General features: G+C 42.1%; 3 protein-coding genes across 4 annotated transcripts; all 3 read right to left on the reverse strand.

The window, feature by feature from the left end:
- Nucleotides 1-3490: 3490 nt before the first annotated feature.
- On the reverse strand, nucleotides 3491-6665 carry tmem82 (transmembrane protein 82). Its single transcript, XM_068597875.1, has 6 exons — nucleotides 6499-6665; nucleotides 6332-6406; nucleotides 5988-6190; nucleotides 4913-5318; nucleotides 4178-4365; nucleotides 3491-3730 (listed from the first exon to the last, which is right to left on the reverse strand). The coding sequence occupies exons 1-6, from the start codon at nucleotides 6590-6592 to the stop codon at nucleotides 3650-3652; spliced, it is 1047 nt and encodes a 348-aa protein (XP_068453976.1). The 5' UTR covers nucleotides 6593-6665; the 3' UTR covers nucleotides 3491-3649.
- Nucleotides 6666-7304: 639 nt separating this feature from the next.
- mad2l2 (mitotic arrest deficient 2 like 2) lies at nucleotides 7305-10885 on the reverse strand. The gene is made up of 8 exons (XM_068597650.1): nucleotides 10529-10885; nucleotides 9796-9914; nucleotides 9615-9686; nucleotides 9446-9546; nucleotides 9237-9331; nucleotides 8834-8907; nucleotides 8606-8698; nucleotides 7305-8463 (listed from the first exon to the last, which is right to left on the reverse strand). Exons 1-8 carry the CDS (start codon nucleotides 10566-10568, stop codon nucleotides 8425-8427), a joined length of 633 nt encoding a protein of 210 aa, XP_068453751.1. The 5' UTR covers nucleotides 10569-10885; the 3' UTR covers nucleotides 7305-8424.
- A 5730-nt stretch (nucleotides 10886-16615) lies between these two features.
- Nucleotides 16616-20624, reverse strand: LOC137801086 (solute carrier family 35 member E2A-like). 2 transcript variants are annotated; one of them, XM_068598495.1, is made up of 9 exons: nucleotides 20325-20624; nucleotides 19359-19789; nucleotides 18987-19122; nucleotides 18689-18816; nucleotides 18132-18252; nucleotides 18002-18055; nucleotides 17843-17915; nucleotides 17427-17572; nucleotides 16616-16896 (listed from the first exon to the last, which is right to left on the reverse strand). In XM_068598495.1, exons 2-9 carry the CDS (start codon nucleotides 19630-19632, stop codon nucleotides 16665-16667), a joined length of 1164 nt encoding a protein of 387 aa, XP_068454596.1. In that variant the 5' UTR covers nucleotides 19633-19789; nucleotides 20325-20624; the 3' UTR covers nucleotides 16616-16664. The 2 variants fall into 2 exon arrangements, with proteins under 2 accessions (XP_068454596.1, XP_068454597.1); XM_068598496.1 differs by having other exon boundaries at nucleotides 20307-20624.
- Between the last annotated feature and the right edge of the window lie 2997 nt (nucleotides 20625-23621).

The raw sequence follows: 23621 nt of genomic DNA on the forward strand, positions 1-23621 counted from the left end.
TCGAAAGAAAAGCATGTAGCTTCCTAAAAAGATGCAGCAACTTCGCTCTCGTAATGAGAGGCGCACCGCGCAGGCGTGGCTTTGTGTGTGAACTTCTTTTTTTTCCTCCCCTGATGAGACGGTCTCCCGCCCCTTGCGCATGCGCGAGAAAACCCCTGGTTGAATGCTTTGACATCTGAGAAGCTTTGACTCTGCAAGAGGATCCCGTCCCTGCCCGTCTGGTGTGGCAAATGTTGGGTTTTTTTACGTATTGCATACAGTAAGACACTAAATTAAGCCGATTTAGATTTTTTTTCAGGTTTTGTCAATAGACTCTTTTTTTATCAATGCACAGCAACACCATCACCCCACATTTATCATATCATATCATTTGTAAATCATATGCCCACATAATTATTTTTTTGAAGTAGCAGGCTTGTTGCATCTAGGCTGTCAATCATTCATCATTGACTAAATACTTTTAATTGCTTGGTCCTGGGATGGACCCCAGCCTCCTGTGAATCTGTAGAATATGCTGTTTGAAAAATGGATGGATGGACCAATGACGTAGTCCCCACTTGCCTCCAGAACTTAGGTCGACATTTTACATCAGTAAAACCAAATTGCATGAAGGGATTCAATACATACGTGAGGGTTTGCCGATTTTACTTCATTTGCAGTCTAGAACATTTGGTGTTGAACATTTTGACTCATACATGGGAAACGTATGCCTGAAGGAAACCGGAAACGAAGGGCCGATTATAGGTCCTTCTCAGTGTTAAAACATTGAGGCTGCGATGAGCTTCAGTAAAATAATATGTTGTGACATACATGTAGTTAAGACCTGTACAAAGTGCAATACCCCAGTCATTGCTCTGAGGGTGCAGAGCAGCCTCGTGACTGTAAACAGAATAGATTACGGTCTGGAAACTGTATTTATCTGTTTAAGAGTTGTATTTCTTACCAACTGGCAAATAGATTAACCAGGAAATGCCTATAGCTACAGTTCAAACTTATTGTCCTTTAGGGTGGTTTGTCAGCTATGGGATTGACGCGTGTTGCAAAAAGACAAAGCATTTAGTCAAAATAAATGCCTTTGATATGCTTTTGACTCTTATATATTTCAGAAGAAGAAACCTGTAATTCTTGAGCGGTGCATTGTTAGATCTGCTGGGATAGCTGCAAAACGAATACCACAAAATAAAACAATCATGCTGGCTGATGTGATGACACACCAAAACAATATGCAAAACTTGACCCAGTTCAACACATAATTGGGCAATGAGAGCAATGTAACAGGCAATGAGACAACATTATGTATTCATCTGCTCGTTGATTCATCAAAATGAGGTTTATAATGTGTCACAATCCCTTGTCTGCCCTTTGCTTGTAGTGCGTCCAGTTCATAGGACAAATAATGCTTGAACTAAATTACTGCTGTAGTGGGCTGCAAAGTGGCTCTTCAGTCAAAAACCTGGTGTGAGCTCTTCTGTAAGCTAATAAGTAACGTGAGCAATCAGGTCCATGTCCAAAGGTACAGAAGACAGTGATAAACATTAATGATGGGTAAATAAAAGCGCCGCTTGTTTTCTTCTTCTGTCTTTCCTTGTAAGACCATCTATGTCTTTATGATAGTTCTTGTGTAGCCTATATAAAAAAGGAAAACATAGAAAACATTGTTAATATAATCTGGGGGTCTCCATCTGAATTATGGGGTTAATTTCCTCCTTTGTACATTTTTGCCTACAGGAGCAGAATGTTCCATTAAAAAAAAAAAAACGATTGTTGAATTGAAGTTTGTTCCAGTCAAAGCTCTGTTACTACACGACGGCATTATTCTGCTTCTGTTGCTATATTAAGCACGCATATGAGCGGCCGAAGTGCGCTTGCGCTGAAATGCGGTAACAAGGGACACGCGCAACCGTTTTGCGCATGCGTCCAGCGTGCCTATCAGATGAGAACAGGGGAGAGAGAAAAAAGGCTGGAAATGTACTGAGGGGGCTGACAGCGACTCCGCAGTCATTTCTATGGGCAGTGGCGCCGTGCTCGGCCGCTCGTGGAGAACGTCTTGATGTGGAACTTTAATGCAGTTTTAAAAAAAAATAATAATAAACCTATGGGAGTACAGTTTCCTATTTTGGTGGATCGACTAGACACCAAAACGTAAAGTCCGCTTCAGTGATTCTCAGACCTGGATTATCTTGGGAACTGGACCCGTCAGGCTAAATGTGCCGATGCACTGTCATTTCACACGCCTTTTCTTTTTTTTTTCTTCTTTTTTTTTGACAAGGAATGACGGGACTGATAAAACAAAAAGCCATCTCTTGGAATATGTTTGTGTCGGTCCAGAGCTCTCAATAAAGACACATCTATTTGGGCATATGAGGATGAGTCCAACATGAGGATTCAATGAGATGCGACTGCTTCTATAAAACCAGCACAACAAGCAGGCGTCAATGTCGTTGTGAGAATGTCGCAAAGATGTGCTGGAAACAGCGACGACAGTTACACACATCTCTAAGAAAATATAGTGTTATAAAGCGAGTGCATGAAATGAATGGATGTTGGCGAATTGTTTTGTATTAGTAGTAGTAGTAGTATCTTGTATTTAGAGGTAGCTAATTTCAAAGGAAAACCAAAGTAACGATCCGTTTCTTTTGTCTAACGCCATTTTGTGTGTGACTTCACTGCACTAATGTTGTCGTCAGCCATTTTGCCTTTCCATTTTTTTTTTTAAGTGGACAGCCACAGGAGAGACGAGTTGAAAGCGGAATGACAGCCTTTTTTTTAGGCCCATGGTGTTGTGTTGAGATGGAGCTCACTGCGGTGCAGTGTAATTAAAATAAACTCACCCGTCCCCTACGACGTTTGGAATAAACCTAATGTCTGCGTTTCTTTAGGGTTTCCAGCTTTATGTGCCTGCATACCGGGCTGACGCGTCCTAAATACATGCTAAACGTGTTTTGTTTTACGCTAAAATAAAGAAACAAAAATCTCGTGTTTGATGGTCACAATATGTGTACATCTACATTATAATAGAATAATAATATTGTTTTGTCTACTGTGTTTAGAGGTGAAGATGAAAATGGGACTTTTATTGCTGAAAATAAAATTTATAAAACATCCTTGAGCCTCCTTAAATCCCACCAGTTAGTCTTAATAAGAATCAGCAGATTGAACATACACCCAAATGCAAAACTGTCTTATTTTGATCATCTTATCAGGCTATGATGGAGAGAAAAAAAAGGTGTCGCAAGCTCTTTGGAACAATGAGGAGTTTAAGACTGGCACAGCAACATCTCCCAAAGATGACAGAATTGCTTTATCTAAGATGTAACACCGACTCCTAGAATAACGTCCAGCCAGAAGAGGCCTCTCCCCTGAGTCAAAATCACTAAGAAAATCCGTCTGAAGAGAAAAACGGACAGGAAGACCCCCGATGCTGAGGCAAAGTTTGAAAAGAAAAACAATGAAGCCGATTATTCATATACCTATCACACATATTCCACATTTTATTATATTTTTACATAACCTTTAAAGAAAGAAATAAAAGATATTTCATTTCGGAGTTGCTGTGCTGTATGCTCCTTGAAAAAAACACATCACATTCTAAATACAAGTGTTCATTGTTGGTGTAGCTGTATGGCCTTAGTGACTTGAAAGGAGGCGTCTATCTCCGATGCTCCTTCTCTTGTCTATGTGGTCTTCGTCGAGGCTCTTCTTTCATGTAGTGTGTGTACTCCTCTTCCTCCTGTTTGTACAAGTATGACAAGAGGAACCATCATTACTCTCCAAAAATATTATACATTGTACAAGTACAAACAATGTTATATTGAACGCTGGTGTGGGGGTTTCAACTAGGCTCCAATGTATTGTTGTCTTTAAAGTTAAACCCTGTTAGCACAAATTGTGTCAACCTATATATTTTGCTAAATATATTCAACCTTTCAAAGCAAATTCATATAAAGCAAAACTTTCTTTTAACCAGGCTAGCTCAGTGGCAAAGGGAAAAGTAGGCTCAGGTGATATACTTTGGCCTGAATCTGTCTTGGGGATCTTATACCTTCTCCACCTGGGACACAAGTTTGAGAAGTTCATTCTCATCCTGGGACCCGCTGCCTAACGCACACATTGGTATTCCGCCCCAGTTCCGGGGTCCCGGCGGACCGAGCGCCGCTTCCCGGGGAGAATCACTGACCTGCGATAATGCGGCATCGAGCAGATCCTTAGTGGGGATTAGACAGCTGGCCTCACCCAGGAAGCACATTAGGATGTGGAGCACGTCAGCCCAGCGTCCAACAGTCAGCATCAGGACCATCAAACCGCCGAGACGCACCACCACCGTGTTCAGCACCGCCTGGCTGCCGGGCTGACGGTGCTGCTCCTCTGCACAACAGAAACACAGTATTGGAGAGGCATATGGTGGGAGTTTTACACAATTTAGGACAGATCTATACAAATGAAAGATTGATGCAATAGTGGTCAGACAAAACAGACGCGTGATGAATTAATGATGGCTGTCTTTCGGTCGTGAGAGGGGTCCACTTCCTCCACCAGAGGTTCTCAAATGGGGGCATGTGTACCCCTGGGGGTAAGTGAAGGCACTCCAGGAAGTATGTGAGATTTGTAAATAATCTATTTAAAATTAGCATACATTAAACAATCCTTTAAAAATAGTTATATTGAATAGTTAAGTATTTAATAAAATATAGGTGTAAGTTATAAACAGAATTTGATATAATCTATATTAAATACGACTAATGGCACAGCGCTGTGCCTTCTTTCTTTTTTCAACCAGAAATTATTTGCACTGTTTAGGGGTACTTGGCTGAAAAAAAGGTTAAGAACCACTACATATACTATAACTCTGAGATTGATCAGTGTGTCTCATGAGTGCTGCGCCATAATCTCTTTTTTTCCACACGTTTCTCACCCTGCATGTACACAACCAGCAGTGTGTAGCAGATAGTCAGCGGTGTCCAAAACCTGAGGGCCTCAGACGCAGAGAGGAAGTGCTGGTTGATGACCGACACGGCGGCCACCGCGGCCACGGAGAAGGCCACGAGCATGGTTCTGCACAGCGCGGGCATCAGGCCGCGGCCCGAGGCGAGGAGGCCGATGCAGATGCCGCAGTAGCGCTGCGAGCTGTGCAGTTTGTACAGAGACAGGACGTGGTGCAGCAGCAGCGTGGCCCGCCTCGCCAAGAACCAGCTGAGCGCCGCGGCCAGGAGCAGACACAGCCAGCGCTGCGCCGCCCCCTCGTGGAGGAAGTGCAGACTGCAGCTTAAGGCGCAGCCGAGGGAGAACTGGCTCTGAAGAAGCAGCTGCTGCACAAATTTCTTTGGGTCCTGGGGGGGGGTTCATCAGAACAGATGAGTGCTATTGTTATGGTAGATTCCAGAACTCTATAGCAACATTCTATACAGCATACAGGAGAACATTTCACTGCTATTAGATCTTATAATAGGTCACCTCCGGCCAGATCCTCCGTCAATTGACTCAACATCAACGTGGATAGCCCTTGCACAGCTTTCTTTTTGTCGAGTTAGTCACTGTACATACTTATATACACTGCACATATTTTGCATTTTTGCACTTTCTTTTCCTAAATTAACCCGCTCTGCTATTTTGTTGTGTCTGTGTATATATATATATAATTTAAGTTGCTGCTACTGTGACAAACAAATTTTCCCTTGGGGATAAATCAAGTGTCTGTCTGTCTGTCTGTCTGTCTGTCTGTCTGTCTGTCTGTCTGTCTGTCTGTCTGTCTGTCTGTCTGTCTGTCTGTCTGTCTGTCTGTCTGTCTGTCTGTCTGTCTGTCTGTCTGTCTGTCTGTCTGTCTGTCTGTCTGTCTGTCTGTCTGTCTGTCTGTCTGTCTGTCTGTCTGTCTGTCTGTCTGTCCGTCCGTCCGTCCGTCCGTCCGTCCGTCCGTCCGTCCGTCCGTCCGTCCGTCCGTCCGTCCGTCCGTCCGTCCGTCTAAATTGGGTGATCAGGCATATTTTCATCACATGGTTTCTTACAGGTCCTGCTGTGGCCAATCCAGATATGGCTCGAATACAAAACTCCAGCACCACCAGGGAGGCAACACGGGAGCCCACCACAGCCAGCGTCCCTGTCACAAGGACAAACTGGAGCTTCCCAACGAGGCCAGTGTTAGCCCTCCTTTTATGACTGGGAGTCCTCTCGCTTGATGTGTCATTTTCATCACTCCTGTGTGGGTTGTGGGGAAACAAGTCAAGAAAGACACATGGAAGTAAATATATAGCAGCATTTCAAAAGGATTTTGTTGAGAATGTGAACACCGTTGCATTGATCTTCTCGCGCTGATCTATTATGCCTATCTATTATTATCACCTCTGCTCTTCTAGAAACAAGTGCAGTCTTATCATTGAGCATAGCACCGAGATCCCACAAGCACCGATCAGTCCTGTAGGTCACATAGCACATGTTCACACACTCCAACCACCAAAAACACAGACACTATTGTAATGTGGACGTCAGAGAAAATAAAAAGCTCACCTTGAAGTAAACTATTTACTGGATTTGTATCGAGAGTCAACCATCCCGGTAGGAAGTAGGAGGTCGGAATAAGCGACGTGAAGAAGGAAAACATCGTGCCAACGTTTAACTTTTGAATGTCACAGGTTTGAGGAAAAAAAACCTGGATGGATGTAAATGTGATTGTGGCAATCACGCACTAAGGAACCATGATTTGTGGATATTCCAAATCTGGAGTGGATTGTGAGTTGAGTATCAGCTCAGCTCTTCTGCCTCGGCATCGAGCTTTGCTCCCGCAGGAGACAGAGCGGCGGCTGCATGGACCAAAGGTCGCCAGGAGTGTCGGTGGAGCAGAGGCCCTCGGCCGTCTGACTCATAAGCAGATAGTGGAGGTTATTGCGCCATTGGAGAGGCACGTCATCTCATATATTGCTGTTTTTGTAATTCACAGAAGTCTTTATTATCTGTCTATTTTAGATATTTAATTTGGATAAACAGCAGTTGCACACATCACTTCAAGGGATGTCTCTTCCAGGACAGATCGACATGCAAGAGAGCTACATTGTGAACAAGTGGCGATACAATGTCAATTAATACATTAAAATATCATATATAGCATATAATGTAGTACATTAGTAGATAATGTAGATATCATTTGGGTCCAATGATATCTGTAGGTACAATATATGAAATACAAAGGTCAACCAACCGTTTCTGAGAATGATTGTGTATTTCCTGATCCTATGTGCAGCATGTGAATGTGTTTAAAATGTTACATTATAAGAGTAAAAACAATATACAAATACATGGTGATGCAGGTGTTCAGAGCAGGCTTGATGTCTGTGCATGAGAGGGCAGCAGTGTGCAAGTTATTATGTTATGTGCATATTGAACTGACATCCGTCACCAGCAACCAATGAGCAACAACAACACATCTACAGTCTTCCTCTGGTTGCTTCAGGCTTCTTTTCACTGGCCATCACTCTGATGAACAATGAATCAGAAACCTCTATCTGCACAGTGTGTGTGTGTGTGTGTGTGTGTGTGTGTGTGTGTGTGTGTGTGTGTTGTTGAAGTTATTCCACCAAGAGTCACCAAGATTTCACCAAGAGTCATTCGACAAAGTTTTTGCTTTAATACACAACTGACACTAATAGTGGTGGTACTTTAAAAAACTTTCTTTTTTTTTAAAATTACAGTTAAATTTTACTTTTTAAAATGGTTATCAGGAGTAAAACAGTTCCTTTGTCACAACATAACAACTTTAAACTTGTCACATGAGGATGAAGGCAAACAATATGACTGGTTGCATAAAAACACATACACAAACATCCCCTTTTATTTCATAGTATTCCACCCACAACTCTCACACTGCACGTCAGACTGGGAAAACACCACTAAAGTCTTGCGATGACTCAGTGTGACATTATAGTGAGGGGGAAAAAAATCTTAAAACAGAGCAAGACAGCCTCACTTCTGACCTCCCTGTGGATGTGAATAGACAACCTCTAGGAAGCATGAGCACACGTGAGGGTTTACCTGTAGTTTGTGCACGTTTGAGGTGATATCCGGTCTACTGGATTTACGCTGGAATGTTATCGTCATGGTGCAGCAGCTACATTCGGATCTGCATCGAACTCAAAGCGATCAAACACACGACATGGCAATAAAATGACAAATGCGTTTATGCGCATTTTGTATGGCATGCGATCAAACCACTAACGGCGGACAAACAACCTGAGCCAGGTGAGATTCTTGATGAATGTCTGAGTGCTGCATCTGTTCGACCCTCGACGCCAGCTGCAGCACAACCCACACATCTCACCCGCACACACTCTCATTCCTGATGATCTCACGTGTTCAACAAAAACTCAGGTTGTGTTTTTTTTGTTTTGTTTTGTTTGACTGCGTGATAAACTTTGCTGATGAGTCAACGTCATCGCAGGCCTACGTTTTCTGGGCTCTCTCCTCCACGTAGAGCTGCATCTGTTAAAGACAGAGAAGGATCAAAGGATCCGTAAAAGCAAGTGGGGGACTTTCAACACGACGTAATGAAAACTGACGACATGATTTTGTTTTAAGGGGAGATGAAACAGATCACGACTGTCGCACGCTTGTTTCTTTTCACCTTCACGATGTCCGACGTCATGGTCTTTAATGGGATGAGTCTCGGCTCCTGCATGTGGACCTCCTGCTCGTCAGCGACTATCCATGGAAAATCCTGGAGGGGGGAAAAAATGCAAGAATGTGACACATCGTTGTTCAGCGTTTGCATATTATTGGAGCCAATTGCGAGAAGGAAGATGAGCTCATCGTTTTTTATTCGCAGTCGTGTGTTCATCTGTCAGAAGCTCACCTTGATGACTTGAACCTTCTCCATGTTGCGTGTAGCAGCGTCTCTAGTGTGTACCAGGACTGTAAATGAACACCCTGTGACAAACAACAGGTCACAAATAAGTCAATGATTTAGTACTTGTTCCTACCAGACTACAACTTATGCATCAAGAAATCATCGTCGGTACATTTTTGATTAATTTATTTTGTCAATCCGGTGTTACAATTTACTCAAAGTGAAGTTAAAAGTTATAGAAAAGGTTTGTAAAGGAAGTTAGTCTTCCAGAGAGGGGCTTAAAAAACATTTTGGGAACCACTCAGCTGATTCACGCCAGGGAATCGGAGCCACAGATTCTCCCTAAAGTTTTAGGAATACATATTTGATTGCGTCTGCCATGCGTTTGCCTAATCCTTGGCAGCGTTACCTGGTGGGTTGTTATTTAAAACTGCGTCACACACGCTGATCTTCAGGATAAACGCCCTCAGCAGCTGCTCCACGTGCGATAGTAACGTGTCCGAGCTGCAACAACAAAACTTCAGCTTGTCAGATGACCATGTTCAACCGGGAAATGTATGACACAAAGCATGTTGTTTAAACTCTCTTCTATTTTGTGAAAAAAAAGGGGGAAAAAACCTGATGGACAGTAGTGGAGGTTGGGAAATCTCAAACACAAATCTCTCGACTGGATGATGCTCTTTGTCCATGATGACCACCGCAACCTTCTCTGCGTCATTCTGGGAGGGAATGGAAAGACTCAGAAGTATGTTTACCAAACAAACTTCGGTGTCCGGTCATGACTTACCTTCTCAATGAGGGGCTTTACACAATGAAGTGTATCTTGGATATATTGATTCAGTTCCGGGTGACATGACATCTGTAAAAAAAGAAACACGGCAAACACTGAAGACATATTTTTGTGAGATCCAACTAGGTGAGTTTACCCAGGTGAGCGTGTAATGATTACGCATTATAATCAACTGTACCTGCACAGGTACATTGTATTTCTTTCTCTTCTGGAATATTCCAGAGGGATAAACTTCACGGACGTACAGGATGAGATGAATGGCGACCTCCAGGAACTCGCACAGGATGTCAGCAACCACTGGAAAGGAGCAGTCAAACGAGTTAATCACGTCTCCATGCATTTCATTAAATTTCATGCAAGACAAAGTAACCCCGAACTCAATGCAAACACCCGGCAATTCAGTGCTGCCGTATTAGGTCACGAAAGGCAACATGGGGCGACATCCAGGGAGGAAGAATTTACAGAAATAAACTGCCGTTATTCAATTAAATTAATTTTGCTCAAAATATACATTGTATACACAGGATGTCGGACACATACGACATCCTCTATCCTCACATCTGCCCTTTGGTTAAGAACGCCCCCCTACCAAAATAAAACCTTTTAAAGTTCCCTCTATCAGGATGGAGAGAAGTACAATAGATGTCACATGTACAGAACAAAACAAAGTTACAACACATTCAATGGATATGACAGACATGATTCATATAATGACAGAAGTCATGTAATATGCAATGCCAAAAGGACAGCATGTACCCATATTAGGACGGCATGTATAATGGGACAGTGTGTTCCCATAATCTAACGTGTACTCATAATCCAGCGCATGAGTGTGTGTGTGTGTGTGTGTGTGTGTGTGTGTGTGTGTGTGTGTGTGTGTGTGTGTGTGTGTGTGTGTGTGGTAGATTTACCTTGTCCAAAATTGAGATCTTGCCTCGTTAAAGTTGTCATGTTTTTTATCACCCCGCAGAAAAAACAACAACTGTGGGGTGAAACCAACACACCGCAGAGCGACCTGACGTGATGGAAGCGGCGCTCTGTCAAGCGTCCATTACGTCGAGGCGGGTTTTAGTTGCTGTGCTTCTGTTGTGGCTGCTGGAGACCGACGATGACAACCGACGGGAGGGGGCGACGAGAAGTAAACCGTCTTCCCAGCGATGTGGAGCCCGAAACGACCCGAGGACAAAACCCGTTTCAACAACCCGGACCGGAACGCAGCTTTTCCCTCCCGTTCACCGAGCCGTGTTCAGAGCTTGGTGGCGCATTCTTTTGACGTCACTATTTGTTTACAAGTTGCTTCACCGTCCACTGGTGACGACGTTGCTTTGTCGCGCATTTATGGGTTAACTGTCTTGTTTGGGTGTATTGACAACTATTAAGAATATTGTGAATAGAAAAAATACACGTATTATTTTTGTGTTATTATTTATTCAACAAATGCACATGTACAATTTAATAAATTGTTAATAAGAAACGGAACCGCGAGAGAGTAAAGAATAAACATCCTCATCGCGGTTTTATTAACAGTTGCTTTATTACTTTGTATATCAATGTGTGGTATTTGATTTGAATCAGAATACAGTGTTCGGTTTGTTTTCTCAGCCAACCAAACAGTTTCTTCAGGTGCAGCAATTAAATGTGTAAACAAAATGTGCTTGTGTTTTACTTTAGAGACGTACTAACAGTAAACACCAACATTTAAAGAAAAGTCAAATAGAGTTAACGTGTGTGAAATGAAACGTTGTGTCTTATTATGCAATATTATTTCTGTGTGTGTGTGTGTGCGTGCGTGCGTGCGTGCGTACGCACGTGTGTGTGTGTGTGTGTGTGTGTGTGTGTGTGTGTCTCTGTGTGTGTGTGTGTGTGTGTGTGTGTGTGTGTGTGTGTGTGTGTGTGTGTTCAACAGGTTTTCGTTCAAAGTCAGTGGTATTTAGAGCAACTGTAAAACAAGGTTACTACCTCTGTAAATGGAACAAACACCTGTGCTTTTATTCTTTCCTTGTTTTTTGCAGGTTGTGACATTTTTGCAAGACATGCCTTTAATGGAATTCATAGCTGGGAGTGTTTCCGGTAAAAAAATAAAAAATAAAAAAAAAACTACAGCAGTTGACTTACTGCAGTATTTAAAAAAAAAACATCTGCTCGTTGGTCATTGCAGGTGCACTGGGAGTGGCAATCGGACATCCATTGGACACTGTGAAGGTTGCATGATCTAAATCATACACACTGAAATCTGTAAAATATAGAATAAATAAAAAAACATGCATAAAACAATATTCATCCTGACACCTTGTGCTTACTACTTTAGGTGCGCCTGCAGGGTCAGTCTGCTTATAAAGGTATATTTCACTGTGTGTCTAAAACACACTCGAAAGAAGGCGTAGGTGTCACGTCAACCTCCGCCAGCAACCAGTTACGAGAGAAAGTATGAATGCATGCTGATTCATCTGTTTGTTATGCTTTATTGTTATCCTAGTTGTATGGGTTCTTCAAGGGCATGGCGTTCCCAGTGCTGACGACTAGCATCATCAACTCTGTTGCATTTGGCTCATACAGTAACGCCTTAGATTACATCACTTAGTCTCAGCATGTGAACCGCGAGCAGGGCAATCCGGCCTCCGCTGCACAGGTCTATGCTGCTATCTTTTTTTCATCATCAAGGACTGGCTTAGATTTCAATATACATAAGTAGAAAACAGGGAATCTGTTAAGAGTGGTTTCTGTCTAAAAGCAGGGAGCTACGCTGACAAGAGACTCAGAATGTTTTGTGCAGAAAACTAATGAGCAGGAAAAGCAATATCTAACTAATAGACAATAAAGTAACTGAATACAGTTTAAATGAATGTGTACACGACGGCGACAGTATTGATAAAGGAAAAGTATAAAGGAGAGACTTATAGGTGATGAAAAGGGAAAGACATAACTTAGGAAATGAAAACAATAAGAACCTCTCTTTAATAAAGACTTGAGGACAAACAAAGACTTGAATAAAATCTGACTGACTGCCTACTATTGATGATCAATACACTCAGGTGGCTCTACATGAGCTATTGGCTTTGTTTTTATTTTTGCATGTTTCCCCAAATGTGATTTTTCCCAATAATAACGCTTTTGCAAACGTTCAATCAAGTTTCTGTGGAGTCGGTCGTAGAAGATTAATAGGGATTTTTGTGATTTTCTTTGGAGAATCGTCAGTAGTACACAAGCTCAGAGCTTACAAATATTGTAGTTAAATTTGCTACTTAAAGTTTAAAAGTAGTGTCGTTGTTGGTTGTTTAGTTATGTATTTTTTCTCTGTGTATTGGCCAGACGCCCTGATGTGCGTCTATGATTGAAAGGTAGCACTGGATGAGCAAAGGTGGAGGTTTTCTGTTTATCGCCTCGTGTTGACTATTGGCTGAACGACTAGAAATTGTTGAGTGACGCAGACTCAATTTTACAAAAGCCATCATACGACACAGAGACATTGATCATAGTATGTTCTCAAATACCCTACATTATCGTACAAATTATATTTGAATTTAATAAAAGCAATCTAAATGAATAGACAATATAAAGCACAAGTGTAACCTGTATTGATGTAGCAGTAGCATAAGCTTTTAAACCAGAAGTAACGAGAAATAATCTGTCCTTTTGATTTGGAATTTTGCAAATAATAAGTACATTTAAAGAAAAGAAAAAAAGGAGGGTGGGACGGTGGAGTAAATGAGTGTGACACTAGTTGCTATTGAAGGGGTCAAGAACCCAGAGCATGCAAAGAATGTCCAGAGTTTTTCAGAAGAATGGACAAGTCACACAAAACAACTATTTCCATCTTGGCCAAAAGAAGGATGTAAGAGATGGGTTAGCTGAACTAAAACAGACAAAAATAAAACAGCTGCAGGACTATTCAAAAAGGGTGGCGTACCCAATCAAAATAGATCCAAAATCACGAAAAGGGGAGCTTCTGGCAGAAACTGAGAATTCTGCTGCATATGTTAACAAACAGCTGAAAATATGGAAGCATGGGACAAAGGAAGGGGCCGAGAGCAGCCCTGTCCTAAACCACTCTGTTCAGGAATGCAGCTTTTGAAGCCCTGCCTGCTCCCGTGCAAAGCGGACTGGTGTATGTGAAAGTTTAAACTGTGGTCTTGTTGTATGTGCCTGTTGAGGTCATTAAACATTTCCCACTGGGTTGCAACTCCAAATCAACGTCTCTCCATGTAATTTTCGCCACAACTGGTGGAAGACAACTATGCCTACACAAAGTTTCCAAATGTAAAGAATCAACTTATTAATAACAGCCTTAATGTCATTTTAATGTACTGATATTTCTCTCTGTATTCATGACTTTTATTTTGCATGTGGACGTGATGGACTCCATCCTTTGTGCTCTCAGGTCGGAGCAGTTACGTGTATTGCTCTGCTGTTGTCATCCATGCAGTGTTGAATGCAGTGACGTCAAACTTCACGAAAGTTTTCTTTTGGTTGGAGCAGTGGTTCTGTTTTTCCTCATCAGTTTTGTGCCACTTGCAGTAGCAGTTAAGCTCCGCCTCCTTGTGACTTGAAGACTCGAGGTATCCGTCCTGATCTTAAAAGTCAGGCTGTGGTTGAGTTAAAGCTGCTGTACTTTACATAATGACATTAACAATAGGTCAATTGACTTTGCATTATGTAAAAAAGGTCACTTGTAGTGACATTCAGAGGAAGTAAATTCTCAACCGGCTCTGCGGTTTCCCTCAGCTCTGCATACATCTCATCATCAGTAGAAATAGAGAAAGGTAAATAGTTAGTGAGCATACGGAGCAGAGTAATATTGGACTTGCATTCGCCTGGAGACCAAAAGCATGACTAACTGTATCTTAAGGCTTCTTCATGTCCTCCAACCTGTTCTTATACACACTTTTTTTTCCCCAGATAATGTTTTGCGTTCAGCTTCCTCTCTGGCGAGTCAAAACACACTTTCCAAGTAGGAGAATGAATAAAAAAGTAAGTTTTACATCTGCAAATACAGAATGAATTGCAAATATATTTATAATCCAAATACTAGACGGTGTCAAAATCTGCAATGCAAACTGAGATCACTGTAACTCAAAATAAAAAAGAAATGAAAACAATGTGCTGAAGAGAAAATACTTTAATTTTTATTTCCTGCAGTGTTCATCAAACAGCTTCACTAACGGGTTTCATTAGTGAATACCTTTTACCCAATTGATTTGCACGTTCGCAACAAAATGCTTTCTTCTACACTTTTAATGAAACAAATACACACACACCAACATTTAATTTATTCCTTTGGACTTTCCTCGAGGCAGCATTTTAAAGAATTAAAATGGAAGAGAAGATATGAAGGATATGTTCGTATCAATACCAAATTCAAGTCGAGGCTTGGGTTTTATAGCCCTTTCCAAAGAAACACATTCTTAAAACAATATCAGGAAATAACCAGGTAGAAAGAAAATGTTAATTTTTAGTTAAAAAAATAAGTCAGACAACCCATATGCCCACATTCAAACAGATGCCTAAGTGTGAGCACATAACACATCCCAAAAAGTGCTTTAAGGCACAAAAACTGCAGCAAAAGTAGAACGTTACTAAAACGATGATTGTCAGACTGACAATGATGAACACAGATGTGTCCTGTCAGACGCCTGATGGATTTAGTTAGTTACTAAAAGGAGATATGAAGAGAGAAGCTGCACGCACACATACACACACACCATGTGGAGGAGACTTGAGGTTGTGTGACTGAAACCGTATGGTCAGAATAAAATTCATATGTACCTTAGATTATCGGCACCATGCAACCATTTTTGGTAAGGTGTCAATGTGAAATATCAGTTGGGTCATGTGAATTCAAAATGATCACAGACGTATTCATGAGCAGCCGATGTGCGTTTAAAAATACCAACGCTCACAGGGAAGACACCTTCATGAATGGTATAGGTTTCACACTGAACCATACTGGGATCAATCACTAGTGGTTTGATCCATTAGACAGGAAACATTTTTATAAAATTAAAACTGGTTTTGCCACAAATTGACTCTACGTTTGGTGGAAAAAACAATTATGAGTGTGTTTGCGACGTCGCTCACAGTCCGCCTCTTTGCGCAAGAAAACTGGGTGCAGATAAACTGCAGCAAGTACAGTCGGTCACTTTAGGTTTAGGACAAACCATTTGAGTATTCATTCCACAGTTTGCCTACTGATGAGAATAGCTCTGGACCGTTTAAACCCGCTTGAATGTGACAGCTGGACGGAGTCGTGAAAAATAAAACCCAAGCTGTAATAGAGCGTTTTTCTAAAAGATGAAAGGGTGGTCTACAGCACCTCGTCGATCCATTCGTTCATTCCCAAAGGCCCCTTGGCTATTGAAGGCTGCAATCCCAGCATGCATCGGGAAAAGAGTCAGTTTACAAAGAGAAAGGTAAGTACAACCACTACATGCAGCAGCCAGTCACACATAGTGATTGGAGGATGAGCATTCCTGGAATGCAGTATGTGACTTTCAAATGTTCCACACATTGTTTAAAAAATTTAAAAAAGAGCCTCCAAAAGGCCTCCTGGTCTCAGGCACCACTGCTCTATTAACACCTCAGATGCAGTCAAGATCTATTTTTACATTTTATGATACAGTGTAGGCAACACAAACACAGAATTTAAAATGTTGACAGTGTCAATGATTTACAGATATTCACAAAGGCAAAAGAACCACAGTGTGAGATAAAAAAATAAACCAGCACACTCTGGAGGGCGTGCAAGACAAAAGGGAGTTTACAGAAGTCACTCCCTTCAAACACCCTGAGCTTTCCCCCTTTTTACCGACCAATAGCAGACAAAGCAAAGTATCAAAGATGTGCAAGAACGTAATCCTCAAACTCTACGGGACAATGACACCTGATGCATCCTGGGAAAGCAAAACTCGAGTGGGTCCTCTTTAACTGGAATGTCTGCACGGTGAAGAACAAACCAATATCCCGCCATCCTCGCTGGACAAACACAGGAAAGCAAATGATCACGGTGTGATCCCGTTTCAGGCCAGCATTTCATCCGGAGGTTCTGAGTGCTCAGTGGGAATGAGGGGCTTGCACGTTCTCGTCCTGCAGAAGTGGTTGTTTGTGGCTCTGCTCAGCAGCCATGGCCTGGAAGGTCGCCCTCTGGATCTGCCTGGCCTTGTTGTACAAAAAGACCCCAATGAACACGAGTATGGTCCCGATGGCGCTGAAGATGCTGATCTGGTTACTGAAAATGATGATGCTCAGCCAAACCGACAAGGCGTGTTTGACGGTGCTGGCCACACTGAGGAAGAGAAAAGCGTTTTTACTGTTGGCATGAACTCCAAACATGATCAATATGGCCTGGATGAGATTATTATCTGCTCTGAGAAACATGATGAAGACGTCTGGCTCACGTCCATTTAGTTACAGGCCTGTATGAACAAAAACACAGTGCCACAGTATTGTGTGGAGAGGGTACGTGTGGAATCGGTGTAGTTCCCTTTAAAGATAAGTTGAAAAAGAGGATTTGCAGCATGCATGGCTGGAATATGAGCACACGCAGCATGTTGTTATCCACTAATCACAAACCACTTTCAGCATGTTGAAAAACCTTACCTAGAACTCTGTACCGAGATAAAAAGGGATCATATTCAGGTATTTTTTACCCAATACAGGGGCCAACAGGGTGTATAATTATCGAGCCTTTTCAGAACACTAAAACCTGCAGCTGATATGAGCGAGTAAGGGACGGTGACACAAGCGACTAGAAGAGACAAAACGATGTGGACGGCTTCAGTAAAGATTGAAAGCCGCGTCAGGAATGTCTCCCACCTGAAGGTAACAGGGGAGATCCGTCCCATTAGAGCGTAGGCAGTGATACTCTGCAGGTGGAACAGGCCGCCGTCGAAGAGCAGCAACAGGATGATGTCCTGATTGAAGATGAAGCTCCGGCCGCTCTTCCCGATCACTGGGATGTCCTGGACACAAAGAGACGCAGCGTGACAAACATGAACATCACAAACTGCACATCTAATTCCTAATATACTAACGCATCTGTTTTCACAGATCCCTGCCGAGTTTTATTATGCAAATATTGCTATCGTATTGTCTGATAGAAGTCAGCAGTGTCATTCTGCTTTTTGTTTAAGGAAACAAAAGTTGCAAATGACGAGAGACTTTAGCTTATTAACACATTATAAACAGTGATTCAGTAGAGCAATAACTGGAGCGGTTGTGTGTTGACCTACCAAGAGGAACACCCAGGCCGGTATAAGCATGATGACTGCCGCTGCACTGGTATAGAACTGCAGTTCTGGAGGGCTGGAAAAAGTCTTTATAACACGTGTTTGATTGCACACAATTCAATCACTTTGCCTTCACGAATCGAAGGGTCCGCAGTCTTTTACCTGAACTTGTATGTGTCTCCACTGAGCAGTTTTTTGGAGAACACATTCTGCAAACTGAAATCAGACACAGAAAGGGGTTAAAGAAAAGCGTCACACAGCCGTGGGATAGCCGCGTTGAGGGCTGCAGTACCAGTCCATGATGTTGGTGGAGAGGGCGGCAGAGAAGCCGAGCATGTTGAAGCTGATCTCCGTGGCGGTGCAGAGGGCCAGGCCAGCCATGACAGGGAACAGGGAGAGGTTCACCCACAGCCCTGCACAAAGGATGACACAATGCCATGATTCACCCCACTTATTTGCACACAAAACAACTTTTTGTTCTAAGGTAGGACCGTAATTAATGCATTATTACAAACATAAAAAAGTCAAAATGGCTGATCGCAGTGTTCCAACAGCTGACAAGTTAAACTAGTAGATCTGGTTTGTGGGACTTGCTGTTTGACCCATCTTGACACTTGACACCATTGAACAGTGTTATTTATTTTAGGCTTGATGCCTACAACGAGAGATTCATAAAAAGTCAAATTAAAAAGGTGTTAAATTTTTCTTATTGTCAAGAAATCCTGATCGGACGCCCAAACCCACACAATGAATCAGAAGTGAAAGACAGTCCATTTCCCTAAAGCCCCTGTATCCTGACATCTTCCGCCCCAGCCCCTTATACATAACATACGCCAGTTTGTCCTCTACCTGTGTACTCCCCAAGGATCAGCCAGGACATGATGACGGTGAAGATGGGTGCCGAGCTCTTCACCGTCTCTGCAAAGGACACCGCCACATTTTTCAGGCTCACCAAGCCCAGAACCACTGAAGAGAACCTGACAGACGGAGAGAAAGAGGACGCAGATACTGGACTTTGGACAAATGAAAACCATTGCATGGGGATTGCATCCGGATTTTTAAATCTATAAGCAACTCCACAATACATTACTACATAAATGACTTACTAAATTACGAAAACAAAAAAAGATAGAGAGAGGGCACCCACCTCATGAGCCCAACGAACAGCATGATCATGATGAAGTTGGGGGGGTACTCAGTTCTGGACTTGTGCTGGTACAGGCAACAGGGCACAAACATCTTTATGAAGCCTACGACCGTAGTGAAGAGCATCTGAACAGCCCCTGGGGAGTCGCAACAGTAATTTAATTTAAAACACCCATCATAGTGAACAATTTGATGTATTTAAATACTTCTACTTTAAGCAGTATCACAAAATACACATGCGTTTATAAAACCACCAGCACGGTACTATGAGCCGTTACTAAATCACAACAACATACGATGCGGTAACTTTACAATAAGGTTCCCTGCCTCATTTGGTCTCGTCAGCAGACGCGTAATGTGTCCTTTTATTTACCCAGCATGCTAGGCTCCCCCTCCAGCAGCGACAGGATGTACTTGTTGAGGAACAGGGTGCAGAAGCTGAAGAAGTACCAGAGGCCCAGGTAGGCCAGGGAGCGCCAGTTCCACACCCCGGACTCCGCCTCTATCACCGTGGTCTCGGTGACCGTGAGCTTCAGCACCTGCTCCCCCGGTCGGCTCTCGCTGCGGGACAGCACCACCCGCTCCTGGTGGGTGCGGAGCGACGACAGCAGGCCGCACAGCGGGTGCGTCTGCTTGCTGCCCGGCATCCTGCCCCCTCCCCCACCAACCGACAGGTGGGTGATGAGAGGGAGGTGAGGGTTCGCCGAGAGCTTCGAGCGTCAGTCCATCTTCTGAGCGATCCGTGTGTCCGTCTTGCAGTCAGCGCCTGGGGTGCCTTATGTCCTGGAGACCCCTGAAGGGCTTCTGTCAGACGAGAGACAACAATCACACAGTGATGATTCACCTGCTGAAGCTTTTTAAATATTACATACAACCATCTCTTCAAAACAGACTTTGCCCCCAAATACATTATAGAACTGATGTCCACAAACTCCTCACAGCACGGGACTAAAGCTGGACTATTAAATGACGAAACAGCACAGTAAAGCGTGTCGTAAATATGTCGTAAAGCACATGCTTAAAGGCTCCTACATTACAGAACTATTTCGTGGTCTCGTCTGACAGACACACAGCCGTAGCATCACAGAGCTCCTCCTGTGAACGTGAAGAGGCGTTTGAGCCAAACTGAAATGAGCATGTCGCTGAAAGAAGACCGAGAACAAACCCAAACATGTACCACTTTTCACACACAGCCGCAGTTTCTCTGTGCATCGTTAATACGCCCCCACGTGGCGGTTCCGTGTCACTACATGCTAATGCAACCACACGGGCTGTAAACTGTTAGCTAGGAAGCAAGTATCAGTGTTAAACGCATACTCACAACGTAAACTCCTCTTACCCCTGAGACGACGGGCTGCTTCAACTTGGACCACGAGAGAGCAGCGCGTGAAAGGAGGACGATGCACGTTGACGTTAGCCGTTGCGTGTTTTTGGCGACGGCGTGGGGTCAAAACAAGCGCGGGCTACAGAGCCGTCCGTGCCGTCCGCCATGTTCCTCAACGCTCACTGTTGCTCAAACGTCACCTGTCTGTCGGGGTCCTGCAGGTCGAGAGTCCGTGCACCTGCCCCTGAGACGTGGCCGATCACAGTCAGCGCGCCGCGTCGAGCAGAATCGAAAAAAACAGGAGACCAACACGGTTCAAGCGGAACACCCTTTCAAAATAAGACCGACACTCGCCATTTCAATTTTGCTCAGTTGGACACACTAGGCCACCCGCGGGTGAAGCTCAGCGAGGGTTCAAACTCACCAAATTGAAATTGTTGTTCTGTAAATGTGAAAAGAATATTAGTAATTTGTTAATTACTATCTTTCGAGTTAAAAATATGGTTTTATTTTTGCAAGATGCAATATCTGCGTTTCCGGTCGATTTTTGTTGCAGATGCCACGAGACTAAATACATGGTGCTTCAAATTATGTGTTCAAACCGTTGCCTATTTAAATATGCGGTAATACATAATATGTTTTGATTCCATATTCCTTTTTTTTAAGAAACTTGAACCAACATAAATAATTAGAAGGCCTCTGCATGAAGTCTGTACTTCTTAACTGTGACTACGATGGAGGTTATTACTCCAAATACATTACATTACACTGCCAGCAACCACAATACAAATACAATTCTATATTTGCAGTTATTCTGTATACGAATACATTATGCTGCACTACTACTACTCCACCTAAAAGTGACATTAATAACATTCATTTCTGTCGGCTAATTAATTTGAGGTGTACTTTAGTCCTGTGACCACAAAGGGGAAATCATCATCCACAATCTATTCAATTTAACTAATAAGTTATTTTCTATCTTGGATTATTTAACCAGACCTGCCACCTTGTTAAATTTATCAATACTGACGTTGTTGTTGTTTTCAATTTGGTAGAATCAAATTTCTAGAACATTAAATTGCTGATGTTTTTGTAATATATACATTAAATAAGTATATCAATATTAGGGCTGTAAAACATTTTTGATGAGTTGTAGCTTTCCACTGTGACCACTGGAGGGCAGCAAACACTGAATATGAGTTATATTTTGAGGACAATAGTGATTAAAATGTGATTAATGGTCGAAGCAAGGCCACAGAAGATAATCTTTCTGCTGTGATGCTGAACAGCCAACAGTATCTTTTAACCCTGTTTAGTAAGTCTCCACCTCTCTTAACCTCAATGACACTGGTTTGTAATCGAACCATCCAGTGCTGTACTAAAATAGTAACAGATAATCACAACTTTCAAAATAATGCAGTCAAAACCAGAGTAAAACCTTCGGCTATTTATTTCATTTATTGTATGGAATTATTATGTGACTTTTCAAGTAGCACTTGACCCTTGTGCACTGCAGACATAATGTTTATTCATGTTTTGTTTTTGTTTGTTTTGCTTGTACTCAACTTATATCTCGTTTCAGGTAGCTTCACGTCTTGCCCTTGTGTGTTTTTGTCTGACTGGTTGATTACCAGCCCGCCTTTATCCAACATAAGAATAAAGCAAAGGAAATCAATGTAGTTCCAGTATCAGGACAATAATTTGTTTAAAACATGACTGTATACTGACTCATAAGGGCTTAACATTCAGATATACAAAGTATACAAGTGCAAATACAAAAGTGTATATTTAAGAAGTAAGCGTTATTGTCAGGCGCTGGTGGTGTTTGCACTCGGCATGTCGGTGGTCAACTTCTGTGTGCCAGGGTCGGAGGTCGAGCAGGAGCTGCTGGTAAGCTGCTGTCTACTGATGTTTATAATTAATTATCATCATTGTATTTTTTTTGTCACAGTTTTGAAGTGCTGCCTCAAACATGTTGAGACTGAAACTTTTCATGACCTAGCTTCTTATTCATATCACTGATGTATTGATTTTACTGAAGGATCTACAAAACAATCAAGAGCCCCGATGTTGAAGTGAGAACACATAGATCCAGTAATGTATTAAAACAACAAACTGTAATTGGTCTTCTGATTCTTATCGTGTTAAACTCTGCTACATTTCCTTAGAGATAATTCAAAATAATATATAGACACATAATTAAAAAACCGGGACAGTGGGACACCAGTATACATCAGGCAGACTTTTTCCAGTCGCAGCTGTAACCAGTTGTAAACACCATCGACTTCTTTTTAAAACTGCAGCTCCTGATCAGTGAACAGACCATGTCGACTTAAACACAGTGGTAGCTTGGGCAATGACCTGAGAGGCAAAACCCAGGGCCAAATGACTAACAATCAATTGTGACTGCGACTTCAGCACACATGCTGATGAGTGGAACTTCAACTTGTCAGCAACACCGTAGATGAAAACAATTAGATTCATACTAGCTGCAGGTTTCTGCAAATGATCTCACTTTGCAGGTTTCTCTTGTTCATAAAATGTTTGTACATTATACTTGTGCTGGGTAATAAAGCAGTTTTTCAAGTCATAAAAATTAATAGTATTGTTTGTCATAAAAAAGTAATGGCATATATATATATATATATATATATATATATATATATATATATATATATATATATATATATATATATATATATATATATACATATATATAGTATGTCATTAGAAATGTCACATTATAGTATGCAGTGCATGTATGAACATGTATAGTCAAAACAGCAGGAGAGCTCGTGTTAGAGTTGAGTCCCACATTGCTCATGTTTTGTGGTAATAATTTAATGTCGATTGGTGCAACTTTTAGTCGAAGGAACTGTTCTGTGAGCCTTTCATCCAACACGCTTTTCCTCCTGTTCAATTATTTGTATTTTATTGCAGTACTGGTGTTTGTAGACGTCAACAATTTTGACCAACATCTTCGATATAAAATGCTGCTTTCATTTTGAAATAGCTTTATTCATCTTGCTGTAAATTACATCCAACCTTGACTAACTTTAGTCTGCTTTTTGACATGTTAATTGTCCAACTTGAACCTTAAGTTTGTTAACAAGTTTGTTTTAATTTAAGGTTCTTGATAAATAAAACAAGTTATGTGTTGGCTTGTTGCTCAAAGAGTGAAGAGGAAGTTCTTTGGATGTAAATGCCCTTCAATGTGTTCACATTCACAGAACTGGAGTTACATCCAGGTGACTAGTTTTTTCATTTTATTCTCATTTTAGTGCATGACTTCCACTACATTCCCATGAT

Source organism: Clinocottus analis, unplaced genomic scaffold, assembly GCF_023055335.1.
Source record: "Clinocottus analis isolate CAN_PGR_092001 unplaced genomic scaffold, fCliAna1.0.p SCAF_4, whole genome shotgun sequence".
NCBI lineage: Eukaryota > Metazoa > Chordata > Actinopteri > Perciformes > Cottidae > Clinocottus > Clinocottus analis.

Coding starts and splice junctions, on each gene's coding strand:
- tmem82 (XM_068597875.1), bottom strand. CDS start 6,592: ATGTTTTCCTTCTTCACGTCGCTTATTCCGACCTCCTACTTCCTACCG. Junction 6,191..6,331: donor GTTTCTAGAAGAGCAGAGGT/GATAATAATAGA, acceptor ACAACCCACACA/GGAGTGATGAAAATGACACA. Junction 4,366..4,912: donor GCTGGTTGTGTACATGCAGG/GTGAGAAACGTG, acceptor TCTGTTGTGCAG/AGGAGCAGCACCGTCAGCCC.
- mad2l2 (XM_068597650.1), bottom strand. CDS start 10,568: ATGACAACTTTAACGAGGCAAGATCTCAATTTTGGACAAG. Junction 8,699..8,833: donor AGAAGGTTCAAGTCATCAAG/GTGAGCTTCTGA, acceptor TCCCCCCTCCAG/GATTTTCCATGGATAGTCGC. Junction 8,464..8,605: donor TGACGTCGGACATCGTGAAG/GTGAAAAGAAAC, acceptor TGTCTTTAACAG/ATGCAGCTCTACGTGGAGGA.
- LOC137801086 (XM_068598495.1), bottom strand. CDS start 19,632: ATGCCGGGCAGCAAGCAGACGCACCCGCTGTGCGGCCTGCTGTCGTCG. Junction 19,123..19,358: donor GGGGGAGCCTAGCATGCTGG/GTAAATAAAAGG, acceptor GCGACTCCCCAG/GGGCTGTTCAGATGCTCTTC. Junction 16,897..17,426: donor ATCTCCCCTGTTACCTTCAG/GTGGGAGACATT, acceptor TCTCTTCCTCAG/TGTGGCCAGCACCGTCAAAC.